At 38.2% G+C, this 13880-nt stretch overlaps 2 protein-coding genes across 2 annotated transcripts; both read left to right on the top strand.

Annotated features, from left to right (window-relative positions):
* Nucleotides 1-6354: 6354 nt before the first annotated feature.
* Nucleotides 6355-8732, top strand: LOC145460239 (adenosine receptor A3-like). The gene has a single exon (XM_081444986.1). It carries the CDS (start codon nucleotides 7527-7529, stop codon nucleotides 8454-8456), a length of 930 nt encoding a protein of 309 aa, XP_081301112.1. The 5' UTR covers nucleotides 6355-7526; the 3' UTR covers nucleotides 8457-8732.
* A 3758-nt stretch (nucleotides 8733-12490) lies between these two features.
* LOC145460523 (adenosine receptor A3-like) lies at nucleotides 12491-13663 on the top strand. Its single transcript, XM_081445364.1, has one exon. The coding sequence runs from the start codon at nucleotides 12617-12619 to the stop codon at nucleotides 13550-13552; it is 936 nt and encodes a 311-aa protein (XP_081301490.1). The 5' UTR covers nucleotides 12491-12616; the 3' UTR covers nucleotides 13553-13663.
* The last annotated feature ends 217 nt before the right edge of the window (nucleotides 13664-13880 follow it).

Genomic DNA, 13880 nt, shown 5'->3' with positions numbered 1-13880 from the left:
CTATTTATACTTTGGTTCCAGACCCCCATTGATACAGTAGAAAGGGTTAAACTTTTAAAATGTAAGTTGACTAGCATACGAAACGTCAAGTTCATAAAATGCATGTTTTTAAAATGTTTATCACCGCTGTTTGTGCTATATTTCTAATCAAGATACGGTGGCCGAAGACCAAGAGTTTATTTGTGACTGTTAATGATTCTGCACAAAGATCTTTGCAACGCCTTGAATGCGTTCGGAACAAAACTAACTTTTTTAAAATATTGCGAAGAATGTTTTGCTAATGTTTGTTTGTTTTTCTCCTTTATAGTATTGGTTCCAGAACCGACGGGCCAAATCAAGAAAAGAAGAAGAAAAGATGACGTCCAGGTACCAGTCCAGCTCGTCAAACCAGTTTGGGCGTCCTGTCAGGAGAGGTGTGCTTCCTAAGAGACAGCAGTTTCGGATCCAGTCCCCTCCAGACCAATGGAAACACGCTGAATGCATACGTATGTCCTACCCAGCGTTGGAAAATCACTTGAAAGTTCCACCACACAGTCGACCAATCAGAGCAGATAACCATTACTCGTCAATCAAGTCAAACCAGTTGACAGGCCGTTCATCGCTACTAGTACCCGTGTTTCACGCTGACCAGTTCAAGAGAAGACAAGCGAAGTCCGCGAGACTATCATACAGCGGTAGCTTACATAGATACCAGCCGTATTGAATGCAGGATTTAGAAATGATCAAAATTGCCAGGTATTTTCAGTTTAAGAAAAATTGCCGTTAACTGCCTTGAAATAAAGCGCATTAAGGTTAATTAGCTAAGAAAACACAATTTTATTACAATTTGTAAAATACTTAACTTACCTATCAAGAAGTTAGTCAGCAGTGATGTTAATAAAATAATAAGTAATTAGTGAGGGTAACATTTTGTTTACTTTATTTGTGCAAATAATAAATGGAATATTTACCTACCCCTCCCCAGTAATATCAAACGGGCTTGAAAACCAAGTTCAGTACCTCAGCACAATCGTTTGTATGGGAATGTGTAGTACGGTAAAACCAAAACCAAAGAAATCACTTCGGCCAATCACAAGGGACAAAGAGAAACCAGCGCACCAATCAAAACTCCAAGTACATACATATAGCTGACGGAAAGGGCCGGAAAAACCTGTGTGAGAGGCTAGGGTAAATACTGGATTTGCGTCTACTACTGACTGGATGACAAAGTGGCGCGAGTCTTTTTTAACTTAATCTCGTAGGGTGTTAATGCAAAGCTAAAGCAAGTGCGAATAGTTTTCGAAACTCGAGTGAAACCCGCTCTATATCCAAGAGAAATAAGTAATAGCAACTGGGCTGAGTAGAGTACAATTATGGGAATTTCAAAATTGCATCCATGATAAATTCCAAGCAGTTCACTCTCTGACTTGATCCTGTCTGGTTCTCTACGTGTCTTTTCGTCGCGTAATTGGCGCAATGTTAAGAAAAATTTAAAAACTGCTTAACTCCGTGCCAACCAATTCCGCTCACCTCCGTTTCTGAAAGGGTTCACGTCTCATTCCTGTTTAAAAACTAATAGTAGTTAAGATATTACTCAGATTTTATTCCAAAGTGGTTCTCTAAACGCTTCTATTCTTGAAGAAGATACGTCACGGTTTGCTCATCTTGAAACGGTTTAGCCAAAATTGTTAAAATTCGTCGTTTGTAATCCGTGTTAGTCTTCTCCATCCTTAGCCATTCTTGTTCCTTTATGGTTTATCATTATCTCTTTGGTGTTTTTCTATCTTATTAAACTGTTATTTTCAGGTTTCTTACCATTTAAAGGTAATTTTGTACGTGGCCAAAATAACTCAAAATACGATGACTGAGCTCCTTGTAAAGTTGTCTTTACAATGGGTGGGCAAGCTGATGCAACCGCCCGCAACTTTAGTTTCTGAGTGGAGCGGCTTTTCACTCTCGTATCAATTGCCGTGAAGAGAGCGGTAATCTCAATGAATTTGGGCAACTACTATAAAAAATATCCGAAAACCAAATTGCCGCCGACGATTTTGCCTATGCGGGCCTGCGCCCCACACAAACGCTCGTTAAGTTTATGCTCAGATATGTTCTCAATTTTTTTCTTAGCGTTGCCTGCCCTATATATCCTTGGCACATAGTATTGTAATTGAGTAATATAACACGAATTCTCTACAAAGAAATTACAGCACAGGAAAGCAAGCTGACTGATACATAATATGTGGTGAGCGCAATGCATGTTTGGTTTTTACTTACAATCTTGATCAGACCTCAATTCCTTTTACAATACCAACACTTTATCATGAAGAAAGATAAGAATTAGAGCAAAGAAAGTCATCTACTATAATACATGGGTATGATGGCCTTTTAATTTCTCAAAACTGACAAAAGGAAACTCAACGGTAATCTGTAAGGGCATTGAATGTTTTGAAACCTAGAAGTCTTTTAGAAGAGACAAGTGGAAAGAAAGTAATTGCCGCATCTGTCGGTTAGAACTTCGTAAAACAAGCCGCTGCATTTAATTCTCTAGCCGCTAATTAGCGGAGCGAATGTTTGATAGTTATTGAATTTCGCTAGTTATCGGTTACGACGGCTGATTAACTCTTGTCGGACCGCTTTGTTTCTTGTTGATTGACAGCTGTCAGTGTATAAATAAGATCGGTGGTTGTATGGGTTCTTTAGTCATTCAACAAGTTTATCAGCTCAGTTATGATGGAGAGTTTTTACTTCAAGTCAGTTGGTTCCGTTGTTGATTCTACGAATTCAAGAAAATCACGTGACTTGTCATTCACTTCTGCTATCCATGCTCCGTCTTTGGCACCAGTGTTCCGTCATCAGAAGCTGACCGACTTTTCCATCAGCACAATCCTGGGTCTTGACAATGACGAAACACAGAAAGAGTCAACATGTCCCGGTAAGTTAAACTTTTACAATTTAAACATTACTCATAGTCTCACTATGTAATATAAAGTTCACACATTGCAATTCTCGAGAAGTCTGAAACTCTACAGTAACTGACCGAATACGAACTGTATTTTCTTAATATTGCAGTGCTGCGGTCACAAATTTCTAAAGTGTCTCGGTAACAGAAACTTTTGTTGTCGGAAGTCAGCTCTATCCAATCTGTTTTGTTTGATGAATAGAAAGCAATACTAGGCACTAAACTTAACATAAGCAAGAACAACAATAACAATACTGATCAATCTATTACTGGTATACGTTTATAATGCTTACAGTGTAGTAGGAAAGATGTAAAGAAAATGGCGGAGTGTGAAACTTGGACAAGTCGTGCACTCTTTGTGGACAAGCCATTCACTCCCATTTAGATTTCTTGTTAATGGTTAATAATTTAGTGTGGATTTCGAGTAAAATTGCTAAAGGATTTTAAGGCAGAGGAAATATGGGAGAATGAACGATGCTGCGAGAACAGCATTTCTGTGTTTTCTTGTCCATACAATACATCGAGTTATTCGTATTATTTGCAAGTACCAACGTATATACATTTTTTTCTCAACAGCGCCAGTGCACTGCCGTCACACCATTCAGACTCCAAGTCCTCAACACAGCTACAGTGCTAGCAGCCCAACATCATCTCCTTGTTCAGACAGCCCAAGTTCAGCCAGTGATTGTGACCGTGAGCCCGATCAAGTATTGACATATTCCGAGCAGCCTCCGAGGATGAAGCGACAGCGCACGACCTTTTCGCCCATTGAAGTGTTGGAACTGGAGCGAGCATACAGACGGCGGCCATATTTGATGAGTGAAGATGAGGAGGACCTGGTGCAGAGACTCGGGATCACAGCCAAAAGTCTGAAGGTAAGATTTTCTCGTACTACAAACGGTTTAGTGTCAACTTAACGGTTTCATACAGAAAAAAATAGCAAGGATTATTTGTCTTCAGTTTTCAAGTCAATCAATCCCTCTCCTGAATGATCGATTTGGTTATGATATTGTACTTGAGTCGGTTTTGATGATTCAATTTTTTTTTATTCACCTAGAAATCATATTTAATAGAAGGGAATGGTTATGAAACCCGACAAATTTCTTTGTTGTAGGTTTTTGTTCGCTTTTTTGGCCTTGACCGTGCACAAAAAACAATAGTTGTTTACTCCGTACTGAGGAACTAACCAATAGAAACGTTTTGTATGGCTACGTAATTCATGTTTAGTGTATCAGCGCAAAACAAAAGATTGTGCACGATCGTGGACCTTCCAACATAAATCTTGGCATCTTTGTTTGCTCTTTCGATATTTTCCGGTCTTCATAACCACTTCCCTCTGAGAACTATGCCAATAAATGATTAAGTAAAGTTTTTTCCCCCCTTCGAATCTTTTAATTGATTTCTATTAAATTTATTTTACCTGCAATATCGCCTGGGTTATTTATGACTTTTGATGAGTCATCACTAAGGCTTTTGTAGAGGGTCTATCATAGTTGTACTTTATGGCTGTACATGCCGCAAATCGCCATATTTTGTCTCTTCGAAACCGCAGTGTGCTTTCGTTTTCTCCTAAAAACTGAAACCGCCTTATTAGTAGTACGATAATCATCAGAACCGATCTTTTAAGAGTACGTAATAAGTTTCTTTTACGTTATGTTAGCTTAATAATAGTATTTCTCCTCACAAAGACCACAAGATCTAAGAACAGAACAAATTTTCTCTAACTTCCTTCAGTAACCAGCGGAAAAAAAGGTTTTGACGTCCGATGTGCTGTTCGCAAACACAAAGATTGCTCGCGATGTTAATAAAGAAGTGTAGAAGTACAGCAGAACCCCGTTAACCCGGTCAGCAACGGGCCACAAAACTCTACCCGCATTATCGGGGTGGCCGTCTTAAAAGGGTTCCTGAAATAACAAAATGACTGACTGAACTTTTCTTCGGGCCAGAATAAAGTGGCCGTAAAAAAAACGAGGTGTGCGTATTAATGGGGTGGTCGAAAGGCGGGGTTCCACTGTACAAGTTTGGAGGTATGGGTGCATTGTCTGTGCTTCTGTGGTCTTTCTAACATGGATTTATGTACAAAAGAAGCTTGTGAAATTTACGTTACCTTTACCAGGCCCCCTCAAAAACACGCAGAAACCGAAAATCGCCGGCTAACTTTATAATTTCTCAACCACCCGATAATTTTTTAACCGTAAACCGCTAGATAAATGTAAATGTACCCGCCAACCGACACTCAAAATTGGCTTAAACGTACCGCCGCGCCGAACTGGTAGACCCTCTCTGTAAGGACTTGTTTACATCACGAGGAGACTGAAGTTTTAAAAATTATAATGTAACAAATGTTTTGCTAATGTTTGTTTGTTTGTTTTTCTCTTCTTTAGTATTGGTTTCAAAACCGACGAGCCAAATCACGAAAGGAAGACAGCAGTGTGACGTCCGTCTATCTGACCAGCCAGTCAAACCAGTTTGGGCGCCCAGTCAGGAGAGCCATGCCTTCTGATAGACCACAGTCTCTGATCCTGTCCCCTTCAGACCACTGGAAGCAAGCTCAATGTATGACCTACTCAGCACTAGAAAGCCACTTGAAAGTTCGAGCACGCTGTCGACCAATCAGAGGAGACTACCAATACCCGTCATTCAAATCGAACCAGTTGAGAAGCCGTTCATCGTTACTAGTACCCATGTTTCACCCTGACCAGTTCAAGAAAAAACAAGCGGATCCCGCGAAACTATCATACGGCGGTGGCTTACATAGATACCAGCCGTATTGAATGTGTAAGTTTTAGCTATGATCGAAAGGAAGGAGCAATTTTCATTTCAATTTGGAATAAAGAACTTCTTTTTAATGTTTCGACATGTAGCAAATTAAAGGCATGAGCAGCAAAATACAATTTTGTTTCAGTAATTATAAATATTTATCATACCTTGGCCATATCTATCAAGAAACCTATGTCAATGGTCAGTAATTATGTTAATAAAACAATAAATATGCAAGTCAAAGGTAATATTTCACTTTCTTTTTTCCATTATTTGCACGATAATAATTATAGCAATAAGTAAGATACTTATCTTCCGTTCGCCAACAGCAATATACTGAAAACTGTATTCACTTTGGAAAGCGATCCTCCCGATTAAGCACTGCGGCCGAATAACGACTTTCATAAAAGTAAAAAAAGTTAATAAGTTCCACCCTTGAACAAGCTTCACACCCTCTCAGCAACAGGGCACCCTTATTTGAAGAACTCGTCCTCTTGTGCGATCAAAATTAAAAAATAGTAATAAGCAAGATACTTATCTGCAGCTCGCCAACAGCAATATAATGATTACTTTATTTACTTTGGAAAGTGATTCATCCGATTAAGCGCTGCGACTGAATAACGACTTTCATAAGAGCAAAAAAGCTAACAAAGGTGTCACCCTTGTACAAACTTGTACAAGCCTTGTACGAGCTCATGTGCGGTGATTTTAGAGTGACTCGGAGTAAAAATCAAAAGCGATATGGTTTGTTATAACCCAGCTAGGGAGATTTTTTTCTCTTGCAAAAGAAGATAATGCTTACATACCCTGGGAGCGAGGTGGCTTCGATCTCTTCTCGCATGCGAGAAGAGATCGAACGCAGGGTAAGATAATTAAAAATCGCTAATGAGATGCCATTTTGAGATTGGCAACTCTGTTTTTTTGGACAGCGAAGGACATTATCCATTTGCACGAAGCGGCACCAGTTCTTTTAACCAAACGTAACAGCCGGATGTGATATATCAGACACGAAAGACCGTGTTTGACCACATTTCCAAACACCGAGAAGAGAGTTGAGAATACGACGCGCAGCGGAGTATTTTGATTAAGTTCAAAATGGACAAAAAATTAATGAGGTCAAACACTGCTTTGAGTGTTTGATATATCTTCTTAATCGAAACTAAAAAAACCAGGAAATGGAGAAATAAAATTGTAAAAATCTATGCTAATTAAGATCAGATATCCAAACACCGTCACGGACATGATTTCCTTTATTTAAACTTGATGAATTTTTAATGATTTTGAGAGTGGATATGGAAACTTCAGGTTTCGAATTTTCCCATCTCTCGATCCTCACGCCACTAGAGACAGATAAGAGAAAATAGGGCACAAGCTAGATGTCTGTAACATAAACCTTGAGGCGACCATTCGATGACAGTATGCCTGATAGCAAGCCCAAATATAAATCTTGGCTTTAAAGGAGACATGAAATTATCAAGTTTCAGTGTGGAAAGAAGTCCGTGACCTAAAACTAAGTCTATTGTACGAGTAAGTTGCTCATTAGAATATGAATTAAACGTCTTCTTGCCAGAAACTCAATATCGTAATAAGCACATTCAAAGTAGTCATCTGTATATCGAGCACAATCAGTATTTTAAAGGCGATAACTCTTTCTCCTCTGAATGGACAGCTGTGTACATTGAAGCCTTGGAGCGGAAGCGCCCACGACCCAAACAAAAGGCCTAAAAAAAACCTCTCTAGAAGATCAATAGGACCCATTACAGCCGTCACTTTGAAAAGACGAATACGTCCTCTTAAAGCGTCTTCTAGAGAACCAAGTTGTTTCAGTGAGATGGCTGACAATTTTAGCGTCGTTTTACAAGGGCTTTATCTTGACCCTGACATTCCGTTCGCGTTGTACATGTTCGACGTCGCAGTGAATATCGTTTTTTCAATCATAACCATAATTGGCAACTCGCTTATCATAGCTGCGCTGCGAAGGATTCCTTTAACACAAGTTCACACAGTTTTAAAGGCGTTTCTTTTGAACCTCGCATTGGCTGACCTGAGTGTGGGAGTTGTTGTTCAACCCTTGTACATCTCGTCCGTGTTAACAGCAACGTTTGGCTACCAAAACGCTTCGCGTATTCTTGGAGCAGCGTTTTACCTCGCAAACTGGTGCTTGCCAAGTGTTTCTATCAGTTTTCTCACAGCGATAGCGGTGGATCGTTTTCTTGCCTTGTATCTTCGTGTACGGTATCGTTATGTAGTCACCCTGAAGAAAGTCGTTGCAGCATTAGTGGCTCTGTGGATTTACACATGTGCCGGAACACTGCTCATCATTTTCAACAACACAGTTTACAACATCCTGGCCAATTTTAGCTTGGCAGTGTGCTTGGCGCTAACGACATTTTGCTACCTGAAGATTTATCTAACTCTTAGACGCCATAACAATTGCGTTCGCTTTCCTCTCCAAGCTGCGAACATTTCGTGCCAAAAGGAACTTGCTAGCCGGAAGCATTTCAATTTTATGCGTTACAAACGCTCTGTTTGGAACATGTTGTATGTTTATGGTGCGTTTATTCTCTGTTCTCTGCCCCTGTTTTGCATCTTGGTTGTAATTCACGTGCGTGGATTAGACAGATCGACGAAAATGTGTCGATTTTTTGCAGCGACTTTGATTTTTATCAACTGCTCTTTAAACCCGCTACTTTATTGCTGGAAAATTCGTGAAATAAGGCGTGTGGTATTGGGACTGTTCTCGAATATCTTCTGCAAATAATTCACATCCCATTCTTAATGTTTGGAAATCTTTTTAAACTTACTTTGTTACTTTAAAGTAGGAAAGTAGGTTTTTCAGTAGAATAGTGACATAAGATTTTTACTTTTGATTGATTGAAGAAGCTTTTTTGTGCATTTTCTTTAGCAAATCCACGTAGCTCGGATAGGAAATTTGCTCCTAAAAGTTTGGAGATCTCCAAAGAAGCATAAGATTTGCTCGAGGCGCAGCCGCGAGCGACTCCAGCTATTCAAACTTTTCAAGTACATCTTAACTCGATGATGCACAGTCAAAAACATGGTTCGTCATTTATCAAACACGATAGACCGTGTTTGATCACATTTCCAAACACCGAGAAGAGAGTTGAAAATACGACGCGTAGCGGAGTATTTTTGACGAGGTGTTTGGAATGTGGTCAAAGGCTGTCTTGAGTGTTTGATAGATCTTCTCAATCGAAACTAAAAATAACGAGGAAATGGAGAAAGAAAATCGGAAAAATCTATGCTAATTAAGATCAGATATAATATAATAATATTTTTTTTTCCGGCCCAGGCTGAATATTCTTATTTTTCTGCCGATTTTAGGCTGAAAATATCCGTGTGAATATTCTTAGATTAGATAAAGGAATACAAAGTGGATTATGCCGATAAAACGTCAGATTATCTGTTCTGTCATGACATGCATGGTGTTTGAGCCAGACTGCAGAAAATAAGTTTGATATTACACACATAACCTTTTGCAAAAATGTAACTGGCAACAAACATACGGCTAGGGCTGAGTTTTTTTTTTTTCCTTTTTGCTAGATTTGCCACGAACAATGTATTATCACAAATATCCCTGATGTAATAAAAACATAGCATATATGATATCAAATAAAATTTCAACGTTCTCCTCATCTAAGAATTATCGATTTGTTACCATTGAAAATATTTTTTGTTCACTTTGAGGTTTGAAGGTTTTTGGCAAAACAAAACCTTTTTGCTGTGTCTTGTTATCCCGAGAAAGAATGATAAATAAAACATACTGTGTGTAAATGATTATCCATGTTCACTATTTGTGAATGAATTAATTTTCCTGATTATTATTATTAACAAATCAGAATGTTGACTGTAACGCTAGACACTTTATCGATGAGGCTCAGAGCTAAGTCGTTTCTTTTTGCTAATTTAAGAAGACAACCAAACTACGCCGGAGAAATTTGAAAACTCAACATTATTTCTACGGTTAGGCCTACCGTACACACTAATCCGACAAGAAAACGGAGTTTTACGAAAACGATCTTCAAACCGGAGGAAACGCCGGCCTCTTGTTTGCGCGAGGACGAAAAAAACATTTAATTTGAAGACAGAGCTTTTCGAAAACGTTGGCGTCACGATAATCATGTGATTTTTCTGACCGAGTTTTCTTCAACACAAATCCAAACTGAGCGGTGATTGTCGCGTTTTTAAAATCCTCAGGCGTAGTGTAGACGGAAAACATATGATGTGTTTTCAGAGTGAAACCTACGTTTCAGATTCCTCTGGCGTAGTTTGGACGTACGGGGTCTAAGGAGGTTTGGAACGTGTGTGATTGTTTAACATTTTGTAACAGTGCTTTTTCTGTCAATAAACAACAATATGCATGTCCAGACGAGTCACTTTTACAGAGAAGGTTTCAGTAAAGTTTCAGAAGTCAAACCGGATATGTTTGCTTATTTAGTCTTTTCGCATTTCGCTTCCATCTCGTCTACACTCTTTTTTTTATAATAATATTGTTCAGTTTTCCGGCCTAGGCTAGATATTCTAAATTTCTGCCCATTTTGGGCTGAAATATTTTGTAGATTATATTCAAGGCATTTCTCCTTCGAATGTATTTGGTGTCTGGATGGTGTTACAGTAATTTTGGAGCCAGCCTACAGGCTTTAAAGTTTGATATGGCGCACGCAACGTTATGCGAGAGTTTAAGCGTGACGTTCACGGCCGACGACAAACGGCAAAGATTACCTCGGAATTTTTATTCTTTTCTTTTAATCCTTAAATAATCACACAAAAATAGAAAAATGTCTCCTACTATTCACCGCAAATGCAAATATTTTCACTCTACTGTACAGACAGCTGAAGACTGAAGGCAAAAGTTTCATTTTTGCCGTTTGCCGTTTGACGTAACGTCATGCTTAATCTCGAGCATACGGCAAGGGCTGTTTTGTTGCTTTTTGGCTAGTTTTGCCGTTTAGAGAAAAGAATAATTTTATAAGGTTTAGTTAAAAATATGTAATTCTCTCTGCATAGGATATCACCTTTCCTCAAAGTGAGCTATGGTTTATAGCACTTTTTAAAAAACGTCGAGGAACACAGAACTAGCACGCCTGGTAATGTTAATGATGGCAAGAGCTAGATGAATTTCCGTTTTGACAGTCAACACAAAAGAGGGATATTTTTTTCCCCTTAATCAATATTTTGCAAGGAAATGATAAGAAGTTTATCTATGCTCCTACTGAGTTATAGAAACATTCGTTAAAGTATTAGTTTTTGCGAACTCGTAAAAGCTCGTTCTCCCAAACTTCCACTAGCATTGAAGATTTCTATCGCGTTGTCGCAGCCCTAACCATTTTTAATGCATAGACGTCGAGGGCGAATAGTCTAATTGTTAAGCGTTCAAAGCTTTATCTAAATCCTCTTCACAGACACTTCGAAAAGGCAAAGAACTGGCCGAAATTTTAAACGGCAGTCGTGATAGAACGCTAGGAGAATTTATGCTAAAACGCGATAGAAACACGGAAAATTAAAAACTTTCTATCTCTTAATTAGTTTTGTCTCAACTTGAACTGAAACCTACAGTTTTCCTCATTGATAATACAATACATTTAAATTTTGAAGAATTGCTTTGTTGACATTTACTGAGTTATTTCACCAGCTCTATAAATAGATTGTCAAATTCAAGAAATTTCACACTGAGGATCTTTTCACATACGAGCTCTTATTTCAATGGATTACTTTAAAATGTAAAATTAATCCTAAACCCCAGAAACCTGTGTTTATTCAGCTTTAATTTATAAAAAAACTCATTTCAAATTACCATGACCAAGTTACGAAATGGACAGTTTAAATAGCGAAAAAGGCGTAAATACGACAATATAATTTGCTCTCAGATCAGCTGGGAACAGAAATGTTTTATCAGAACCTAAAAAAGACAAAAAACAAACAAAAAACAAAACAAAACAAAACAAACAAAAGGTAAAACCGACCAAAGAATGGATGATGAAAGTGAAATTAAAACCAAGGAGATATATTACTCGAGGAAACCTTTTTCTCCGAAACATCTCTATGGCAACTTATTTCTTTCGTAAGGGACAATAGTCATAAATGACTATAACCAATAGTATTTTTACAACTTAGCTTTGCTTGCCCAAGTTAACTGAAGTAGTGTTAATTTTAATTTTTTGTTATTTGCGTTTTCAAATTGCACCTCGCTCTGCATTCATAAACATATTGATCTGCAAGCGTAAAATTGATGTAAACACTTGGATTCTTGCCGATGAAAAAAAATTTAACAAATGAATCCACCGACAACTGAGGGTAAATTTGCCGTAAATTGTCAAAAATGATTTGAAATAGGCTCATAGGTGCTAAGGAGTCTTAAGATAGCAAATAAACCGACAACGAAGTGAGAAATTTTTCTTTTAGAAACAGAAGAACGTTATTAGAGAGCAACCAAACATTTGCACCCTGCTATTTTACTGTGGCAAAACGCTTCAGCTAGGAAACTATGCTTACTTACGTGTTATTTCGATTGTTTTGACTACGCAATTACCGGACATGGAATGATGGACTGAAATTGATTTCAGACGAGATATTTGCTCTCCCCCGTAGCGTAGTTCGCATTCAGGAGATTCTTTATTTAACTGCAAATAAAAACGTCGTAAGAACTTGAAAACATTTAAATAACTCAATACAAATACGTGAATGGCATACAATTTGTAGAGAATAATGATTCTATGAACGTGAGAAGTTTTGCGCTGATGGCAGCTGAATAAATATACATTGCTTTGAAATGAATACTTTGACAATATAGTCACTGAAATGAATAAATGACCGAATATAATGGTTGTAGAAGATTACACTTAAACCATTAAGTCTATCTCTATAAAAAGTGAATCTTCTGCTAAACGTTTGCGTTTTAATTCGATGGCTGAGAATTTCACTAAAGTTTGGCAAGGTCTCTACTTGGACCCGGAAATCCCACTGACGCTATACCTCTTCGACTTGACAGTAAATGCTATTTTTTCAATTTTGACCATCATTGGCAATTCCCTTATTATGGCAGCGCTGAGGAAGATCCATTTAACACAAGTTCATACAGTTTTCAAAGCTTTCCTCTTCAATCTCGCGTTGGCTGATCTGGGTGTGGGACTTATCGTGCAGCCCTTGTTTATCTCGGCTGTCCTAACTGCTATGAATGGCTTCAGAGACGCCTCGCGTATTCTCGGGGCGTTATTCTACCTCGGGAACTGGTTCTTGCCGAACGTGTCATTTGTCTTCCTGACCCTAATAGCGGTTGATCGTTTCCTAGTCTTACACCTTCGTCTCCGGTATCGCAATCTGGCGACTTTGAAGAAAGCTGTGACAGTGTTGGTGACCATGTGGTTGGTGACATTCGCCGGGACAATGCTCATCATTTACGACAACAGAATTTACAACATTGCTGTAAACTTTGGTTTAGCAGTGTGTTTATCCTTAACAACTTTTTGTTACTTGAAAATTTATTTAACTCTTCGACGCCACGATAAAAGTGTAAGAGGACAAAGTCCACTTGAAAATGCGTTTGTAACGTGCAGAATAGAACCTCCGAGTGGGAAACGTTTTAATGTCATGCGTTACAAGCGTTCTGTTTGGAACATGCTGTACGTTTATGTCGCATTTATTCTCTGTTATCTACCACTGTTTTGCATCTTGATCGTAATTCATGTTCGCGGAGTGGATAGAACAACGAAAATATTCCGATTTTCAGGAGCGACTTTGATTTTTATCAACTCTTCCCTCAACCCACTACTTTATTGCTGGAAAATTCGTGAAATAAGGCGTGTTGTGTTAAAGACGCTTGCAGACGTTTTCTGCCAATAAATAGGACGGGATTGTCGGTTATTGTGTTAACGATAGTTTTGTATAAGCTTTGACACCAAGCTTTGAACTGAGTAGATAAAAGTCCTTAAATCAAAAAATAAATTAAAAAAAAAAAAAAAAACTACAAAAAAAATTGAAGTATAGTTGGTTTATTTACTGTTGGGTTTTGTTGCGAATCTGTGAATTTGTTCCTCCTATCGTAGACCATCACTAACAAATTATTTACTTCTACCACATTCAATATATATGACAAGTCGCACTGTAGGTAAATTTTTATTTTCGTTATATGACTAAGACAGGCTAGATAGACAATAATTACAATGATTAA

This window comes from Orbicella franksi, chromosome 11, assembly GCF_964199315.1.
Source record: "Orbicella franksi chromosome 11, jaOrbFran1.1, whole genome shotgun sequence".
NCBI classification, from domain to species: Eukaryota; Metazoa; Cnidaria; class Anthozoa; order Scleractinia; family Merulinidae; genus Orbicella; species Orbicella franksi.
The sequence above is the reverse complement of the archived record's forward strand: the minus strand, read 5'-3'. Positions and strand labels throughout refer to the sequence as shown.

What these genes read in the sequence shown, in the direction of transcription:
- LOC145460523 (XM_081445364.1), top strand. Translation starts at nt 12,617, where the DNA reads ATGGCTGAGAATTTCACTAAAGTTTGGCAAGGTCTCTACTTGGACCCG.
- LOC145460239 (XM_081444986.1), top strand. Translation starts at nt 7,527, where the DNA reads ATGGCTGACAATTTTAGCGTCGTTTTACAAGGGCTTTATCTTGACCCT.